The 20,524-nt window shown below is 40.6% G+C and overlaps 1 protein-coding gene across 3 annotated transcripts; it reads left to right on the top strand.

Moving 5' to 3' along the window:
* The first annotated feature begins 1,367 nt into the window (after window positions 1–1,367).
* dyrk1ab (dual-specificity tyrosine-(Y)-phosphorylation regulated kinase 1A, b) lies at window positions 1,368–19,657 on the top strand. Of its 3 annotated transcripts, none has more exons than XM_079515153.1 (12): window positions 1,368–2,223; window positions 4,078–4,147; window positions 5,776–5,978; window positions 6,353–6,445; window positions 6,554–6,742; window positions 6,980–7,127; window positions 9,049–9,335; window positions 9,433–9,579; window positions 10,655–10,795; window positions 10,968–11,271; window positions 15,435–15,559; window positions 15,998–19,657. In XM_079515153.1, the coding sequence occupies exons 2-12, from the start codon at window positions 4,138–4,140 to the stop codon at window positions 16,580–16,582; spliced, it is 2,232 nt and encodes a 743-aa protein (XP_079371279.1). In that variant the 5' UTR covers window positions 1,368–2,223; window positions 4,078–4,137; the 3' UTR covers window positions 16,583–19,657. The 3 variants fall into 3 exon arrangements, with proteins under 3 accessions (XP_079371279.1, XP_079371281.1, XP_079371280.1); XM_079515154.1 differs by lacking the exon at window positions 1,368–2,223 and adding an exon at window positions 2,551–3,148; XM_079515155.1 differs by lacking the exon at window positions 4,078–4,147.
* Window positions 19,658–20,524: the final 867 nt, after the last annotated feature.

Below are 20,524 nucleotides of genomic sequence, written 5' to 3'. Positions count from 1 at the left end.
TGCATGCACATTCACACTACCTTGAGGAACAAATGCCACCCTTTTAACATTGCCCAAAGTGCTTGGGTGTCACAGTGGTAAAGTCCCTGCACCACCACCACAGAGGTTGTGGGTTCAAATCCACCCTGATGCATCCGGCTTTGTCGGGCAACTATTGCGAACACAACTGGCCTGTGTTTGGGGGAGGGAAGTCGGGCCAGGGAGGATGTAACCTCGCCTCACCAGGCTTTCCACCACCTCGGAGGAAAGCCTGGTCTCTGTTTCATTTCGGTATATGATCCGCTCGGGAGCGGATGATATCGGTACGTCATGTTGTAGTATTGTTTTGTAGTCGACAGGCAGGAACAACAAACACGAACTTCCTTTTCCCTCAAACCGGAAGAATAACAATAAAAGCTCTCGTAGCCTGTAGCTTTTATTGAGAAAAATCGGTTTGAGGGAAAAGGAAGTTCGGGTTTGTTGTTCCTGCCTGTCGACTACAAAACAATACTACAACATGACGTAACGATATCATCCGCTCCCGCCCGGATCATATACCGAAATGAAATGGTGCCCAGGCTAGGGAGGATGATACTGGTCACTGCCTGTGGACTGGGGCGGGACCTGTCACCAGAGAGTGTTGGGCGGGACTCGGGAGGAGTAGGACGAAGGCCCTACTTGATGTGGGGGCCTGTGGGATACAACAGTGACAACACAGAAATGCGTGTGGGTTGGGATTAATTGGCATAATGACTACATTTTCAGAGTCTAAAAGTCTGTATTTCAATCAGACTTCATTTGCAGTTGGTATTATAGAATAGAATCATGCTGATCAAAGAAAACGAAGAAAGGATAGACGATGAACACTCCCCAGAAAATGTGGTTAATATCATATTGTCTATATACTATAGCCTATATCTCAATCGGTTTAACCACTTTAACCCTATTTACTTCGGCTATTAAATTAAAATTTTGATCGCCTATTTTTTATCATACTTGAAATTATTTAGATAATTACATATATATATAATTAGATAATTAATAGATAATTATATATATATATATATACACACACACACACACACACACACATTTTAAACAACACAAATCTCCTGAACACTGATTTATACCGTACCTTCCCTGGCACAAACTCTTTACAGATGGGGGTCAAATTAATAGGTATCAATTTGGGGGTCATTAGCATGAGAAAGTTTGAGATTCACTGGTAATAGACATTAATTTATGTATTTATTGTAGATATGGGCTCATTGCTACAAGGCCAGACAGGTAGCTGTAGCTCTCATAGACATATCTATGGTAGCTCTACTCTGCTCTAGACACAGTGAGATTTTATTCGTCATTGGTACATCCGGGTACTTTTGTTTTTGATTGACAGTTGCCATGGTAACAAGCCAGAGCATCGCCATTTTGTCAGAAGGGTTTTTTTTCCCCCAGCTCAGTCTTTTCAAATGTTCTCCCTTCCCGCCGGAATAATGCTGTCACTGGATATATCTTTGACATTTTCGGTTAAAGAAATGCGTCGAGTAGATCGGATTAAGAAAATCAAGAGGCAAACGGTTTAACGGAGTTGAAATAATTAGGCGGCGCCGCGCTAACTCAGTTGTCCGTGTCTCTGGTCCACCGGGCCGGTTCACTGCGCAGGTTTGGACCGCGCGCCATTTTGTGAAAATTGACATAAAATTCTTGTCCAAAAATTATCAGAGGACACGGTTTCTGTTTCATGTTTTTTTTCACCCTAGTGGATTGGATTACCTCAACGCTCTTATATATCGAAGTGACCGACGCTGAATTCTCGAAGAAACCTGAAATCTGAATTTGACTCAACGTTTATTTTAGCGGTAGCTAGAATTGTTAGCTTGAGGCTAGCTAAAGAACCTGGTGCTAGCCAATGTTAGCCGCGTTCATTTTGTCAACTAGCTAGCAATCCAGTTTGCTATGGTTAGCAAGTAAGTTCTGCGTGCTAGCTAGATCGGTAACGTTAGCAGACTGCTGTTCATCTGCTGACATTTGTCAAAGTTACCGAGAGCAGTTGGTGAACCCTCCTGGGTTTGAACGGCCAGTAACGTTTAGTGTGGTGAAACTGTGTAGTTTGCCGGTCAGAGGAGTGGGTGATCGGGTTTAAATGTTCCTCGCTAACCGCGCAAGGAGGGGAGAATCTCAAGCTGGATAAGTTGCCTCATCATACAGGTTATTGGACTTTAAATGAAGATCGTGCCATCACAGGTGAGCATAAAGTAAAACTGATCTTTTCTGACGACATGCAACGTTTATATTTATAACCATGGCGGCTGTTATCCTAAATGTGTTAACGCTAGACTGTGTTGACGTTAATAGTCATAGTTATAACAGCGCTAGCTTGTCGACCCTTGTTGCTAACGTTACGTTGGAACTCCAGACAGACAGTAGGTCAACGAACCAACCTTACAGACTGGACTGGCTCCTCGCGACCATGTCGCTCGACAAAAATGACGTCATATTCAACAGGAAAAGGTGTCGACGCGACGCGCGTTGACATTTCTTCCAGTTGGAAATACGTCATGTTTTTTTTCGTCGAGCAACACGGTCGCGCATCGAACTCTGAATAGCTGTCATGCTAGTAGTTGTGTTGCTAACGTTGCTAGCGGGCTGTGTGGGCTTGTTGCTGGCAGTGTTGTTAACGTTGCAGCTAACCTTGCGAAGTAGTGTGTGTGTGACTGGCAGTGGCATCAGTGTTGTTAACGCGATCTGAGCTGTTAACGTTGCACTAAAATGTTTTTCGCCCCTTTTGAAGGCATACATGTTTGTCATTAGACGTTCCATAGTGAGAGGTTATATTAACTTATCTGGCTAACATGCTAAACTAGCCAATGGTTAACGGTTGCTTGTTGACGAGCCAGTGGAATGGGCCCGCCAGCAGCACCACAACCCGCTGGCTGAACATCATCGTCACTGGCTAACGTTGGATTGGTGAAAGATACACTGGCTTGTCCCGCAGTTTTTGTTGGGTAACGTTAACGGCGGTAGAGTGCTAACAGTAAACGCGAGCTTGGATGCGTTTGTCATTTATACGGGGGATTTGAGGTATACACAAACTATAGCAAGTGGAGACGAGAAATGTACTGAATATGCTCTCTAAATTCCAACCATGACGAGATATACCACATCAACTGTAAGTACAGAGCTGTTCGGGTGACTTATGGACATACATCTGATGCTTTGGATTGTTTTGGATGGATTACATTTCATTTAACAAGGAATTCGTTCGGGCAACAAGCTGGGTGTGAAATGAAACACAAGTTGGTAACAGATAATTTACATAGGCATCGTTTTATATGAGAAGGCTTCTAATAGCAAGCTAGCTTTATTTACACCTATTTAGGCCCGTTCATGCCTTGATGAATAGAAGCCACGGAAGGAACTGTTCATAGGTCGGTACTGAAAATGGAAGAATGTACATTGTCAGTGGAGATGTGTCCTATGAATCTGCTTTGTTGCTATGGTTTAGATTGTGTCCATTAACAGTATATGTGTACTCAAAGAAGTTAAAGAGCATCCCATAGTTTGACTGATTTCAGTTAAGATGTTCAGAGATGGGCTCTAAACAAACTTCTGCACTTCCTTACATATTTGCATAATCAAGCTGGGCTGTGTAACTAATTTATAAACAATGAGAGATGTCAGGTCCATAGATATACTATAATTTTTTAACTGGATTGACATGCTGAGAGGAATATCCAGACTTCTTTAATCCACAACAATAATACAGATTTGATTTGATTCTAGAGTGGTGTCTCATCTTTATCCCCCTGAGTGAACAATATGTTTATCTAGCTCTATCTGACACCTTTTTAGTTTTTACATTTTAGTTGTTTGGGCACTATTGCCTTGTTTGTTTCACTCCATCTAAGCAGCTTGTCTTTGTTTAGTGCTTTTGCATATTGAGCTGTATTTGACAATTTGCAAAAGTTCATGAATTTCCATCAAGTTCCTTCCTAATGTTTGGGGTTTCTATCCCTTCCGTTTCACTAAAGCATAAACACTGAAATTGAATCCCAACAAAATTGCACAATGATAATGATCTGTTTTTATTCTTTGTAGTTGGTTGTGGTTTGCTGCTGGACTCTCCTCCCAGGATGATATGAAATTTTACAGGAGACGATGCATCCAGGTTAGCTATATATTAAGTCTACCTTTGGTGGAGAGGGACAGTGTAAGTTCTTCCTCCCTCTAATAAAGGAATGGTTCTAAATTTGTACAGCAACTAATTTACAGAATTAAGTAGAATCTTCAATCTATGTTAAAGGGGTAAAAGTAAAACTACCCATTCAAGTAAGTTTACTTATAAAGCACATTTAACAACAAAAAGCTTTATATAGAAGAAAACTACCATAGATTGCAATAATATTTTTTATTTAGGGTCAGGCTTACTCAAAACATTTGCAATAGCTGAAGCCTAGGAACATGTCATCCTGAAATTTATTAATTTTGAACAAATATATATTGAAGAAACAAACAATTTTCTAAATATATATTCAATTTAGAGCTCTGTCAAACTGTCACCTGTTCATCCTTGCAAATATATAATAATTATATAATTTTATATATATATATATATATATATATATATATATATATATATATATATATAATTATTATTATTATATCATTTTTTTTCTTCCATATCATAATCATAACATGGAAATAAATATAACGCGTCCTAGATTTCTTGGTATACATCTGCTATTCTGTTATCTCTAGGCTCCCCTTATTTCATACTAGATGTGTATTTTTCCTTTTCCACAGCTGGGTCAGCTTTCTAATGCTCTCAGATAGAGTGCAGGTTTTGGGCTGCGCTGCTATTTTGCTGTCAGGCTCTTGTGTTGAAAGCAGCGTCTAAGTGTGCCAAAGTTCAATTTTATTTCTTGTTTATTTCTTGTTTTCTCATTGGAAAATGGGAGCAGCTCTGCCCTGGCAACAAAAGTAGGCTATTTGCATACTGCGTTGTGATTGGTCTGTGCATTGATGGGCTTGCCAAATCACGCTGTATCTCTGTGGTGATAGGCTATGCTAATTAGGTGCTGTTGCTGGGATTCTGAATAGTGGTTACTGTGTAGCACTGGTGAATTGTGTTGTCTGGTGAGAGATGCTGATAGCTGAACATGCTATTTAATATTTTTTTGATTCCTTCTGGCTTAAAATGAAGGATGATTCACTGAACATACAGTGTGGAGATTTATTTTCATTTTTATTTACCTTATAAGCCCACAATTTTTTCCTTCCTTTCCCCTACAAGGCTTGATATATATTTGACTGCTATTGTGTATTCAATTTAATAAAATCTTTGAATATTTATGATTTTATAGATTTTAGGCAAACAAATCTCTTTTTTTCAACAATGGATTTATGCTGTGTTATTTCTCCTACAATATGATCCTATGATTCATTTGATTTAGATTAGAAGGAACACATTTGCATGATAATAATGCTCAACCACAATTTGCTACACAGGAATCTTAATTTTAAGTCCCCAAGTTGATTTTTTTTTACCAAGGAAAATGGCACTGTTATATATTGTAGTTGCTGGTCATTGGTATTATTTTATACCTGGCTTTATGCTCAGAATAAGCTATATTTTCAAATATGCTATTTGTATAAATAATATACTATGCCATGTTATGATCAGTTGTGAGAAAGAAAGGATGTGCCTGTTTTACGCCCAGGAACCTGTTCTTTTCGCCGCTTGTATTTTTATCTTCATAGACATGTTCAATTAATTATCATCCTCATCTCTTCTAGGAGGAGAGACTTCAGCATGCAAACCTTCGTCCGTCCGGCTTGCGCCCTCTTTTTCTTTCCACACTGCTGGTCTTCAGATGGCTGCTCCAATGCCCCATACGCACCAGCAGTACAGTGACCGCCACCAGCCAAGCACTGACCAATCTGTTGCGGTCTTACCGTACAGCGATCAGAACCCACAGCTCACTGCCAGTGCCAATCAGGTATACTGTGACTCACATGTTTAGTTAATATTGGTTAACATGCAATTCTTTAGTACATTCTTAAGAATAGGTTACGATACAGTGTATGGGGAGCCTGCATCCCACAACACATACCACGTGGATATGTTGTTTATTGGCTCATTCATTGTTTCCAGAATCGTAACCCTAATGATGTCAGTTTTTTATCCCCCTATTTTTATTTTACCCCAGGCCAAACAGGTTATGTCATATGTTTGGTTCAGCCCACATATTTACTGTTACATAATTGTTCATACATCAAGTTATTAATGAGTCCTCAGTCCTGGTACTTGTCAGAGTATGCTTTGTATTGATCATATTGCTGAAATGTTAATATGATTTTCCCGTTTTATCAGAGGCACATGCCCCAGTCCTTTCGTGACCCAACTTCAGCTCCCCTGAGGAAGCTCTCCATTGACCTTATCAAAACATATAAACACATCAATGAGGTGAGAATGGATTTCTTTCCCTTCTCTTTAAATGTATTATTACAAATATTTTCCAGATGGCTTGTTATAAGATGAGCAATGTCATTGAGTTTCTTGTAATTTGTGCAGGTGTATTATGCAAAAAAGAAGCGACGGCACCAACAGGGTCAGGGCGAAGACTCTAGTCACAAGAAAGAGAGGAAGGTCTTCAACGATGGCTATGACGATGATAACTATGACTACATCGTCAAAAATGGGGAGAAATGGATGGATCGCTATGAAATCGATTCCTTGATAGGCAAAGGGTCCTTTGGACAGGTGCTTAATAATAAATACATGTGAAAGTAAATATGGCATGTGAAATGGAGAATAAAGGATACTGTGGTACTGATCTGCTCTATGTAGTAATTTCAGTCGATGTATTGGTATGTTCATGTTCATAGTACTGGTGAAAAGAATTGGTATGTGAACTGAGAAATATCTGTATTCTGATACTATAAACATGTCTACAATACATATGTTAACATGTTTATTTTCCCCATCATCCATCCGCAGGTTGTGAAAGCCTATGACCGTGCAGAGCAGGAATGGGTTGCCATTAAGATCATCAAGAACAAGAAAGCTTTTCTCAATCAAGCCCAGATTGAAGTGCGCCTCCTAGAGCTCATGAACAAACATGATACTGAGATGAAATACTACATAGGTAATGTGCTTTTACCATTGTCATCAGGGGAATTCTTGACCTGTTGTCCGGAAGAACTAATAAATCTTTCCAGACAAGTGCATTAAAAATGTACTTGTCCGTTGGACAAGTGACTCTTGGTTTAACTTTTTCTGTGACACTCTTAGCAGCCAACAATATTGTCTGGCTTTTCAGGAAAACCAAACCTCATGTTATTCTGTGGCTTGTTTCTTTACTTTTAATGGGGAAAAACTACCCTATGCCACTTATGTATTTGAAATGGCTACTGGCCATCATCAAGTGTGGCACAAAGTCTTTGTGCTAAATGACCAATCAATCTTATGGCTCGATTATGATTTAAAACATGTTTTAAAATGAATTCAAGAATATTAATTAGAAAAACTATACGCCATTCAGCAAATAGACGGCATTGATCTATTTAGTAAGTATGCATGCCGATCAATGGACTTCTGTTAACTTGTTAACCCTAAAATATGTGATCTTGCATACATTTCATAATTCCAAATACACAGCCATAGATCTGTCCTATCCGATGACGGTTAGCAAACTGATCTCGTCTGCATTTAAACTTGTAGCACTGCGTGTGCACTCATCCAATAATTCATTCCTAAGACTTGGAGTCGTTTTGGGGACTAGTTTTATATCCATGTGAAAGTTCTGGCAGAAAACGTGTATTTTGTCAAATATCTCCACTTGTCCACAAGCTGCACACGCTCTCCGGTGAGGGGCCCGGAATGAGTGCAGGACTGAACATATCAAAACTTCATTTAGGAAGCACAAATGTATAGGGTACACAATTGGCAGGTGGTATGATAAACCTGTCATTCAAAACCCTGATAGGGTTGCGTATAAAGACCCGCCCCTGCCTGTCTGTACTGTGTGCACACGCTGTCCAGGGTGCTGTGGCTGCTGCCGTGTCAAAACTCTGGGACTCAAAGTTAGGAGCACCCCGAGTTGTAGATATTTCTCTGCCTCAGTAGTGATAATGTTAAATTGAGTCATGCTTAAGTTGTAAAAATAATTATCTTGGTATAATTTAACGGAGCTTGCTGTTTGTAAACGTCTTTTGGTCAGGCACAATCATAATGTAACCATTATTGTTTCATGTTTGGTTGGTTTGGCACAAACATAATCTAACCATTATTTTTCATGTTTGGATTAGTTAGGATTAGTTAGTGTTTGTTATTGATTTAAGGTTAGGTTTAGTTCGTTTTGCTTGTTTCTTTGTGTTGCCCCATATAGCCTTATTTTCTTTAATTATGACAGCAATATTTCCCACCACAGACTCATAGTAATCCATGTCAGTGACGGTGTGCCCAGACTTTCTACTTCGGAGGACAGTCAGACTGTCTGGTAACCAATTGCAACACACCTGTCAATTGTGTGCCCCATACGTTTGTGCTTCCAAAAGGAAGTTTTTCATATTTTCAGTCCAGCTTTTCCTTGTGGCCTGGTCTGCCAGAACTTTAAAAGTGGATATGAAACCTGGAGGACAGTATCGGACTCCACGTTAGGAATTAATTATTGGGTGAGAGAACACGCAGTGCTACAAGTTTAAATGCAGACGAGGTCAGTCTGCAAACCGTGCATGGATAGTGGAATACATGAAATGTATGTAAGATCACAGACATTCTAGGGCTATTAACTTGTAAACTGAGAATATTCATCCAATATTTAAACATGTATTCACCAAAACCAACTTACAGTTAGTTGATTTAAAATATTTGTGTGCTTGACTGCTTGTGCCCCAGACAAGTGACTTTTGTGTTTGGACAAGTGAATGGGAAATGTACTTGTCCAAAGGACAAAAGTGCCTCAAAAAGTTATTGTCAAGCCCTGGTAATGTGCACTGTATGCTTTTTCACAAAGTATTTTGAAGGCTTTGTGTATGTCTGACTTGGACACTGTGCTTCCTCACCAGTTCACCTCAAGCGTCACTTCATGTTCCGAAACCACCTCTGCCTCGTGTTTGAGATGCTTTCATATAATCTGTACGACCTACTGCGGAATACCAACTTCCGTGGCGTCTCTCTCAACCTCACCCGGAAGTTTGCCCAGCAGCTCTGCACAGCGCTGCTTTTCTTGGCTACGCCTGAGCTCAGCATCATCCACTGTGACCTGAAGCCTGAGAACATCCTCCTGTGTAATCCCAAGAGGAGTGCCATCAAAATAGTGGACTTTGGCAGCTCATGCCAATTAGGACAAAGGGTACCTATCAACAGATTACACAATCAATGATAATGCCAGATCATTTCTAACTAAGGGCTTAAAGCTAAAATCTATGGTGTGTCTAATTTTTTTTTAGATATACCAATACATCCAGAGTCGCTTCTACCGCTCCCCAGAGGTGCTGCTAGGAATGCCCTATGACCTGGCCATCGACATGTGGTCCCTGGGCTGCATTTTGGTGGAGATGCACACTGGAGAGCCCCTCTTCAGTGGAGCCAATGAGGTAGGTGTTGGAAATGACATTAATCAAATCACAAATTTGTACCCAGTAGTGAGAAGTTGTAGTATTATCCTAGCATTAAGCTTTACAGCAAGTAACTGGAAGAAAGATAATTTACATGATTGTCACAACCAATAATGTGCATATTTTTCTTCAATATGGTTCAATTTTGAGACCCCAGGAATAGTAGCTCCTGTAACAGTACAGTAAGCTAATGGGGCATCTAATGAATAAATCAAATCAATAGCAAAAGTGGAAGATTATTTCATTGTGTAACATTAATACCCATAAATCAGTAAATCTTGAAAGTTAACTGGATAGGGTGGCTGTGGCTCAGGAGGTAGAGTGGCTGTTTGGTTTGATCTCCGGCTAATTCTAGACTACGTCCGTTTCAAGACTTGGTAACGCCCTGATTGGCCCCCCTCCTACTAGTAGTAGGGAGTACTAGTAGTAGGGAATACTACTAAGAAGTATCATGTTCAGATTTGTCATATCAGGGTTGTAACTTGTATTGTGCAGGGTACAAAAACTAATCCCACATTTAATTTACCCGCTTTTACTGTGTTGAGATGAATTTGGTAGAATGGTTCACCTTTTTAACCAGAAAAGAGTTAAAGATGGAGTGCCGTGACTATGGAGTTAACATTACTCTAATAGACCCCCAGGTGTGGTTATAATATTCAAATATGTCTTCCCTGTGTATTTTTGGTTTTTCCTGAAAGCTGAAAGCCTTTGGGTCAAAAGGCCCAATCAAAGAACACCATTTTAGTGACATCATAACCCTAACCCCTCCCACATTATCATACAACAACAGCTGTGGGTGAGGCTTAAGTTCTGGTCTGTGGTGCTAAGGTGAAAACCAGGTATATTTAATGAACTTGTGGGTGTGGCCACATAAAAACAATTTTAACACTTTCTGTACACTTTTCTTTTGAAAAATCTTCCTCCTAGTATAATCATAGTACCTGATGATCATGTTTTAGGGGAGGGGTGGGGGGGAATCACGGCACTCCATCTTTAAGATCAATAATCAGAAAGTATTTGACAGCTTTTCTAACTTTGCCAAACATTTCCTCAGGTGGACCAGATGAACAAAATAGTTGAAGTTCTTGGTATTCCTCCCAATCATATAATGGACCTAGCCCCAAAAGCCAGGAAATTCTTTGAGAAGCTATCAGATGGTACTTGGAGTGTTAAGAAGACCAAAGATGGCAAAAGGGTGAGCTTAATACCTTGTTAATTGTCTTCTTAATATAGACAAGACAATTGTGAATTTGAATTATGTTTTTTTTAACCAAGTTAAACCAACCATGGTTGCAATTATATGGTGTTATGCGCAGTTCCCTTGGTATTAAATCTCCTCACCTGTGTGTGTGCCTTTCCATGAGCAGTATAAGCCTCCAGCCTCACGGAAGCTCCACTCCATTCTGGGTGTGGAGGCAGGGGGCCCAGGTGGCCGGCGTGCGGGGGAGTCTGGCCATGCTGTGGCAGACTACTTGAAGTTTAAGGACCTGATCCTCCGGATGCTGGACTATGACCCGAAGAGCCGCATTCAGCCCTACTACGCCCTGCAGCACAGCTTCTTCAAGAAGACTGCGGATGAGGGGACCAACACGAGCAGCAGCGTGTCCACAAGCCCCGCACTAGAACAGTCCCAGTCTTCAGGAACCACCTCCAGCACCTCCTCTAGTTCAGGTAACTTCCACTTGAAGTGTCTTCAGCTGTTCTCATTTAATACATTTTCGATAGTTACTTGCATTGTAGACTAGGTCAGATTTCCCAAAGTCTTCACCCTGGAGGCAAATGCATGTTGTTTCTGATTTGAGATCAAATGTGAGGAAATTATTGGTGAATACAAATGTGAGGAAATTATTGGTGAATACTTTTTTCAAACAACTTGCTTGCTCACATGACTTTATAACATACCTGCTGTCAAATAAATAAATGATGCAATACAGCATATGGATCTTAAAAATTCCAGACTTGGAGACTGAGCTGGGCCATCAGGTGTTTGTAAAGATGGGCTTCTCAGTGCAAGCAAAGTTATAGCGACCAAGAAAGCCCTGGGCTTCTCCACTCTCCCATGTCCGAAGTGATGGTGGTTCTAAGACCTCCATGTGATGCATGACTATCGTTAGATGAACAGGGATGTCAGTCTGGCTCACAGGATAGTCCTGCGGGACCCTAGCCTAAGATAGGCACTTGTTGGCGCACATTACTTTCGAGGAGAGTTGGTCCCCGTGGTAGGGCTGTGTGATATGACGATATATATCATCCGGACGATAGAAAATGTCTATCGTTTAAAATGAGCTCAATCTTTTATATCGGCGTGTCGCAAAACAAGCGTTACAGCAGTATTTTACGTCACATCGCCCAGACTAATGCTAATCTATACTGCTATTTCATAACAAACATGAAGGGAGATGATAGCTGACGAGATTCAGAGCGGGGTAACCAACTGGTCACTGTTATAAAAGTCAGGTTTCATGCTGGTCAAATGCGTGGACCACGCATAGTTTTCCACGGTGATGTTGTTGAACAAAGAGCGTGTGCAAACACTTCTGCCTCAATCCTCCTACCTGCATATCGTTATATAGCATTATAACAATATATAATGCTATATCGTTATCGTGATATGAAATGAGCTATATCGTGATATGAGATTTTGTCATATCGCCCAGCCCTACCCGATGGTAATATTTGTGAGACCTCCATGTTGTACATGGCTGTGTCAGGCAGACAGCAATATTCATATGCCAGACTGGCTCACAGAAAAATATGAAACAACACGATACTGACTCCTAAGACCCGTAATATTAACAAGGGTCACTCCCCACCCAGTAACTGATCATTACTCAAAGTTTAAAAAGCTCCAGACCAGAATACACAGAATCTGAGCATTTTGTGTATGTGGAAAGCAGTGCTCGTCTATCAGATGGCAGTAGGGAGGTCAGATAGAGTGGGAATGGGAAGACTGGTGCCCAGGGTATCATGGGTTGTTCACCTTTCCACTCTTGCTGTTAAAAAGCTCCATTTAAAAAATACATTTGCAAAAAGCAAAGGTGAAGCCTATCACCCGCCACACACTCTACACCACATCCCTGCCTAGTCACCCAGTATACATAGTAGGTTCTGACATCTCTTCAGTGAACTCCAGGCCCATAAGGGGCCATGTCTCCCCACTGTATCTACTGACTAACCAATCTTCCCCACTTATCTGATGGCCCAGCTCAGTCCCAGAGTCTGGAGCTTTTCAACTGCCCAGGACTTCCTGCATGTCCAGACCCTCTTGCCTCCACAGCCACACCCACCCATGGGTTTATGAGTTTGGTATTTGTAGTGCGCCCCCCATCCAGTTATTACACTGGCCCAGGGGCGCAGTCTGAAAAAAAAGACAAAGATTTTGGGGCTCATCAGTTTATGCCCCCCGCTTTGTAAATAGCTGTGCCTCAACTTGCCCACTTTGAGTTTCTCACTTGCGGGCCAAAGTCCAAGGGTGTTGAGTGTGTGATATTTTGTATTGATCTTAGTAACAGCACGATGCATCCATCACACTGTTTCATCCACCATCGATAGGCTGTTGAGAGCCACCGTTTCATGTTTTGAGATTATTTCCTTACATGGATTAACCATTCGCTGTTGTCACATGAACATTTCTTAAACTTTCATGGAGCAAGTTAAGCTTATGTGGCAATTTATGAATCCCCTGTGCCGCAGTGAGCGCAGAGCCAGGGTGAATTAAACCAGTCAATCTAAGCTAAAAGGGGGCGTGGCCAAAAATAAATTGCAATTGTACTTGTTAAAGGTATCCAAATAACATATTAAAAATGGTTGTATTGAAAAGTTGTGGATCATGGTAAATTATGGGGTTGAAAGCTGGGGTACACTTGGCCAAATGTGCCCAAATGTGGTGATCTCATCACATTTGTGCAATCGATTCAGAATCATGAATAACCCCTAGTTTTTTTCCCTTTTTTATATAGGTTTAATAGACACATTCAGAGACGGGTCCCCTGGTCGCAGCAAATGTATTTCCTGTAGGCGGAGACATGTGAACACAGTCAGCTTTTCTACTACATTGAATGGGGAAGTGACGGATGTTAGTGTGCTCATGCGTTACTCTTTTACCTGCGTTTTACTAACACTAACTCTCACACATGTTCATCCCAATGTTCTGGGCATCTTTGTAAAGTTAGTGTTAGTAAAAAGCAGGTAAAAGAGTAACGTTTGAGCACACTAACATCAGTCACTTTCCCATAATACAGCACATGAGTTCTTTAAATGTTCTATACCTTGAATGAGTCAAAATCAATGTGGAAGGAGGTAAGAAGGTGGCGCACTTTAAAGTGGGTCCAAGGCAGCTCTGTGCAGTTTAAGTAGAAAAATCCTTTATTTCATGATTAAAAAACAAGGGTTAAAAAACGATCAGTCACTTTCCCATTCAATGTAGTAGAACGGCTGACTGACGTGACTGTGTACAGCTATGTTGTCTCCGCCTACAGGAAATACGTTCGCTGCGACCAGGGGACCCGTCTCTGAATGTGTCTATACCCGTCCTCACTCTCTCTTCCTCTGAATGTTTTTTACATACCAATTAAATAACAGATGAATTAAATAACTAATTAAATTGACTGTACTTTTACTGAAATAAGAAAAATATTAATACTATTTTTATTTTATCATTTTATTCAGATTTTAATTTCTTTGAATGCATTCAGACCCCTCCAAATTATTTGCAGACACCTCAGAGAACTACTACTTCTCAGGTCGAGAAGTACTGCTCTGAGTTACCAGGCCCTTGACATTTGACTGTGGAGCAGTATCTCGTAGTGAAAAACAAGTGCTTGCAATTGATCCAGGATCATGAAAACCCATAGTTTGACCCCACACAAGCTACTTGAGGCAGAATGAAATGGTTTAAATGTTTTCCACAAAGTTGCGGGTACCCCAACTTTCAGCATCTGTCACGAGTTCCCCTAGGCGAGTTCCTGTGTGTGTGTGTGTGTGTGTGTGTGTGTGTGTGTGTGTGTGTGTGTGTGTGTGTGTGTGTGTGTGTGTGTGTGTGTGTGTGTGTGTGTGTGTGTGTGTGTGTGTGTGTGTGTGTGTGTGTGTGTGTGTGTGTGTGTGTGTGTGTGTGTGTGTGTGTGTGTGTGTGTGTGTGTGTGTGTGTGTGTGTGTGTGTGTGTGTGTGTGTGTGTGTGTGTGTGTGTGTGTGTGTGTGTGTGTGTGTGTGTGTGTGTGTGTGTGTGTGTGTGGACACATTTTCAAGCACTTTGCTGAAGATTATTTCTTGGTAAGAAATTTGTCCTCATTTCTTTCCAATAACCCTGACTATAAATGACAATTTTCACCATATGAGTTTCAAGCAGTTTCCAACTTTCCTCACATTTGATCTCAAATCAAAATATGACATTGGATTCTCCATATACCTTCAAATGAAAACCTTTAAAAGCTAAATCGAATCAAGTTTCTATCTTAAGTTAAAAAAATAAAGCATTAGCAGATTTGGATTCAGCACTCCTTCATACCACACACACAATTTGCCTTCAGCACTTTAAATAAGCACATTTTCTGAAATTCTGTTTATTTTTAGTCTATTGTCAGTTGTGTAGTTGAGTGATTTTACAGGCCTAGACTTAATGACTGGATAAAACATATTGCAAAACTCTTAACTAGTAGTATAAGTACTAGCTGATGAAGTCATGCCTCTATCTGAACATGCATGTCATCATAACAACAAATGGCTTACAAATTTAGTCTACTCTTGTTTTATTTGTAATTCATCCTTGATGTATCAATGCTCTTGTTATTCAGAGTCATAGTCAAGGTGTGCTTGGTACACATTTTGTCCCGTTTAGGAGGGTCATCTGGGACGAGTACCAGTGGCAGAGCGAGGTCAGACCCCACCCACCACCACTTGCACAGTGGAGGGCACTTTGGCACGGCCCTGCCTGCCATCGATGGTGACAGCCTCTGCCCACAGGTTCGTTAGCCTGCAATGATATGTCTAATGTCAGATAATATTTCTTTACAATGATTATCATTATAACTGTCTCCCTTTTTATTTTATTTTTTTATTGATTCAATGTCAACCCCAGAGTTTTAAGTATGGCACATCAAATTATGCCATATCATCACTGTAACTCAAATTCAAGTTCTTGAATATACTATTAATACTATTTGAATTTCATGTAGTTAAAAAAATCTACTAATTGGAGATTGGCTTGGATAATATTTCAAGGACTAATGCCAAATTTGAAGGCTGTCTAAGTTGTAGTGTAGCAGTGTTTCTGCTGAGAACAAACTTGCTGTAATATTATTTTTGTATTACTTTTTTTATTTTTATTTTTTTATTTGCTTGAAATCTTGTGTACACCTTGGGAAATATATTGTTAATATTTTGTTTGCTGGATTTTGACAGGCAAGACAGCCTTACCCTCCTCCATTGGTATGGGGTGGAGGCGTTGGACCAGAGGCAGTTGCTGGAGAGACACACCCAGTTCAGGAGACCACCTTCCATGTTCCCCCTCAGCACCCTAAGGCCCTACATCCCCACTCACACCCCCATCACCACCACGGGCACATGATGGCCACCCGGCCACGCCCACGCCACTACACCTCCCCGACACACAGCTCCTCGACACAGGACTCCATGGAGGTGGTACATGGCCATCTGTCCATGACCTCTCTGTCTTCCTCTGCCTCCTCTTCTTCCACGTCGTCCTCTTCCACTGGGAACCACGGCAACCAGGCCTACCAGCTCCGCCACCTGCCCGCTGGTGCCCTGGACTTTGGTCAGAACGGTGGGCTGAGTATGGGGCTGGGTGCCTTCTCAAACCCGCGGCAGGAGACTGGGGCAGCGCACCCCGCGTTCCCCATGGGCACGAACACAGGGCCTGCCCACTACCTAGCGGAAGGCCACCTGGGCATGAGGCAGGGCATGGACCGAGAGGAGTCTCCGATGACTGGAGTGTGTGTGCAGCAGAGTTCCATGGCCAGCTCGTGACTGCACTGACATTTGGCTGTGTGTTCCCCCTGTGCGTCATTTTTAAGGTGATGTTTTTTACTACAAGGTGTGTTGAGAACAAAAGCTGCTCACGTCAGAAGGGAGATATCACTGAACCGCTACTACAGAGAAAAACATTTTGTTAAGAGTATATATGTAATTTTCATCAAATTTATTTTCAATCATTAGGCACAAAGTAATATTGCAGAATAACCATAGTAAGATTGAGACATCCATCTTACCATTTCACAGATTCCATGTAACCATAGAGTAATCACCATATGGTATTATGTGGCAAAATCTTCTGAGGAGCATTTCAGAATGAAGTTTTAAGCTGTTTTACAGGTAGCTGTCAGTGATGAAATGCTTAGCGTCCTCTTTCGGTTCAAACGGTGGAATGTCTGACATTACTGTTCCACTGGTTATTAATTGTTTTGCCCTATTTTAAGTGAAATTTCACATAAGAGCTGCTTGTAAATCCTGTAGCTTGATGAGGGGAAGTGTTTGCGGTGATATTTCATGTTGTTGGTCGGTATTGTGTAACTCTGTAAAAGGGGAGCACATAGCAGTGGAGTCCCTACAGCGTGTGCTGGCCGAGTGGAGGGGAGGCCCTGCAGGTGGATACCGACGCCGGTCGGCTGGAAAGAGGGAGGTGGTACCCCTCAGGCCTAGAGGCCCTGTAGTCTGCAGCTGCAACTGGGCCTGGCACAAACGAGAGCAGCAGTGGGCTCGGGAGACGGAAGACTCCAGCCCAATGAATGGAAGACAGTCAGTGGCTGGTTCTTAGATAACCCTTTGGCCTTATGACTCATGGACTTGGAACGAGATGGAGCTGGACATTATTATTTGAATTAAGATGGCTTTTCTCTATTTTTCTCTCTAGACAGCCCTTAATTCTTAAAGGAAATTAAAACAACATAGAAAAAGGTAAATAAGAATGGTAATTTGAGGCCTTTCTCTACAAAGATTTCTTCTTCAGCAGGGCCCTACATAACAGGGTCTTATTGTACACATCAACCTAAACATTACTTCCTTGAAATCTTGTTCACCGATTAAGGATTTTGCAGTGGAAAGAACTATCTATTCCAGAGTCTACTGTTTTACTTTTTTGTTACTTTTCCCTTTTGCATGTAGTTCCTCATCAGAACACCTGCACAAGTCTCTCCATCCAAAACATGGAAACTGAAGAAAAATAATAATTTAAGTGACTGCCTTTTTTCTCCTCAAATTATGCTGTGAATTTTACAAGAATTTATTTTCCCTTTGGATATGTTTTTATACCAAAGCAGTTGTTTTATAGCATATAGGTGTCTGTAACCAATAATGTAGCAGTTCACCACTTTTGACGCAAAGTTTATCAAGATCTTATTTTAACGTCAATACAAAACAGCTGCAATATATTACTTTAGCAAAACTGGAGATCGTTGTTGAGACCGTTGGCTATTGTGTATTCTGATCAGATTTGTTTGCAACGTTTTACCAAAACTGTTTCCATATTAATTGGTAGATTATTTTGGGAGTCTTTTAAAACTTTGGTATGTTAGAGAATTTGGTAGTTACTCTGCAGGCTCCGGAGTAGCAAGATAGAAGCTGATGGTTAAAAAAAAAAAGGAGACTAATGCGTTCTATTTCTGTGTCGTTGTTTTTCTTTTGCCCCCATCATACTATTTCAAAGGGTTTTGCTGCCTTTCATACATCATTTGGTCAACTTGCTAGTTTTCTGCCATGACTCTTTGTGTCATTGTCCTGGCAGGAAAGGGATACTTGTGGCAAATCGGAATTTGTTTGATATGGTTTTGTTCTGGTTTGTTAGGGCAGATCCCCATGGTTGTTGTCCTATTCAAAGGGAATTGGTGCCCGTCAGCCCACAATCACATGCTCGGCTTTGGCAGACATGTATGTCCTCGGAACATTATAGTTGATACAGAATATTCATTTTTTTTTTTCCTTTTCTTTTTTTTATATCAGGGATTTTGAAGTGCTTTCTTTTTCTGTTGCTCATTTTTATCAACTTTGGAATTAGACAGAAAACCTGCCCACAACTGCATTTTAAGTACAGGGCAGGAAACCGGTCATTTTAATGTCATAATTCAAAAGGAGAGACCATCACAAGGACAAATCATGTTTGGTGTTTCAACAAATACAAATGTAACGCTACCTATATTGAGATTGGAGTTTTATCTGGATGTCAAGGTTAACTGCAAATTTGCAATCATTTTTCATACCCCTGAGAATTTGAGACATTCAGAAATTGCCAGGAGTTTGATTACTGGCACTCATACTGGTACTAAACATTCCAAAATAAAGACTGAAAAAAAAGAAAAGAAAAAAAAAAGACTGCAGTGACTCGTAAGTGTGCGCCTATTTCAGATCATGCTGATTGACCTCTTATTTAGAGCAGTTGTCATGAAATGCAGCCCCTTTTTAATAGTTGAAATAGAATTTATGTATATATTTATATTTTTTTAATAAAGGAAGTATAGAACTCACTACCTTGCTCCTGCTGGTATGTTGATTATGTTTGTCAATGTGGTGACCATTCAGTGGGCAGGAACTCCTGTTTTCTTAGTGGCAAAACCTTGCCTTTTGGCAGAGGTACTTGACTGCATCAGGACAACACTATGAGGTAGGGTTTGAATCAAACAGGGAAAGCTAGATCTTCAAACCTTAATAATTTTCACAGGGTATATTGTAAGTGCATGTACATCACAAACCTTACTTTTTGGTTAAATGAGAAGCACATGGTTGAAAAGTGGTTCCATTTTCCATAAGCCTGTTCTGTTTGTGGTTGTTACACAAACGTGTATACTTGTTGACATTATATCTTACACCCAACAGAAGTCTAAGTCCTCTGATTTCATTTGAATATTTTCCTTAAGTTTTTTTCCCCACATTTTATCACTTTTTTTGTACATGCAACATGCACTATAAAATTGAACAGCATGGGGGAAAGGATAAGTCCATGTATCCACAGATTGTAAGATCTAGTCAAGACTTTGCTGTGTTTATGACAATGCCCTTTGTATTATATTAAGACAGTCTTATGTATGATATATAAAAAGAAGTTAATTGAAATCTTTTGTGTGTCTTTATTCTTCTGTCGGATGTGTATTGCCAGTATCTAGCCACTATTCGTTGTTCACCATTTCATTATAAAGAAACATATGTGAATGCATATACCCTAGCATTCACATTGAGATGATTATATTAATGAATTAACAGAAAGTTCGAACTATTCTTGGATGAACTAGTCACTCACGTTGTCAAAGATAATGTACGTTCGATTAAAACTGTCAATAATCATAAAGTGAACCAATCATGAGCCCAGGCTCGTTGGTCTAGGGGTATGATTCTCGCTTCGGGTGCGAGAGGTCCCGGGTTCAAATCCCGGACGAGCCCATCTTTTTTTAACATTTTTGTATCGCATGGACTGATTTATAGATCATAATTTGTTTATTTCAAAGAAACTATTGCCAAGTATTATCGACTGTGAACTAGAGACGGCAACGATAATAAAGTGAAATGTAGTGATACATAGTACACGATAAATAAGGCGATACTTCCGCTGACGTTATACCAAATGAAAATTGACAGCGTTTCTAAGAATATCAAGGGCTCGTCCGGGATTTGAACCCGGGACCTCTCGCACCCTAAGCGAGAATCATACCCCTAGACCAACGAGCCAAATATCCGTAGAAGTATACCTAGAGAAGTGTTTAGTTCAGACTTCAGAGTTATTGTTTCTGGAGGCTGGAGCTACACATGCATATAGTCCATCCATATAGATAGGCCTATGTATTTTTGTATGCGCATTAAAGACATGCAAACTACGTTCATTCGTTAAGTTAAACACAGTAGAAAAGACTGCAGCTGATCTGCTGATGTATGACTAGCGATACAATTAAAGCGTAGTTGGGTAACATCCCCAGTACAACAACCTGG

This window comes from Electrona antarctica, assembly GCF_951216825.1.
Source record: "Electrona antarctica genome assembly, chromosome: 11".
Taxonomy (NCBI): Eukaryota; Metazoa; Chordata; class Actinopteri; order Myctophiformes; family Myctophidae; genus Electrona; species Electrona antarctica.
The sequence above is the reverse complement of the archived record's forward strand: the minus strand, read 5'-3'. Positions and strand labels throughout refer to the sequence as shown.

Coding starts and splice junctions, on each gene's coding strand:
- dyrk1ab (XM_079515153.1), top strand. Junction 5,979..6,352: donor TCACTGCCAGTGCCAATCAG/GTATACTGTGAC, acceptor CCGTTTTATCAG/AGGCACATGCCCCAGTCCTT. Junction 7,128..9,048: donor TGAGATGAAATACTACATAG/GTAATGTGCTTT, acceptor CTTCCTCACCAG/TTCACCTCAAGCGTCACTTC.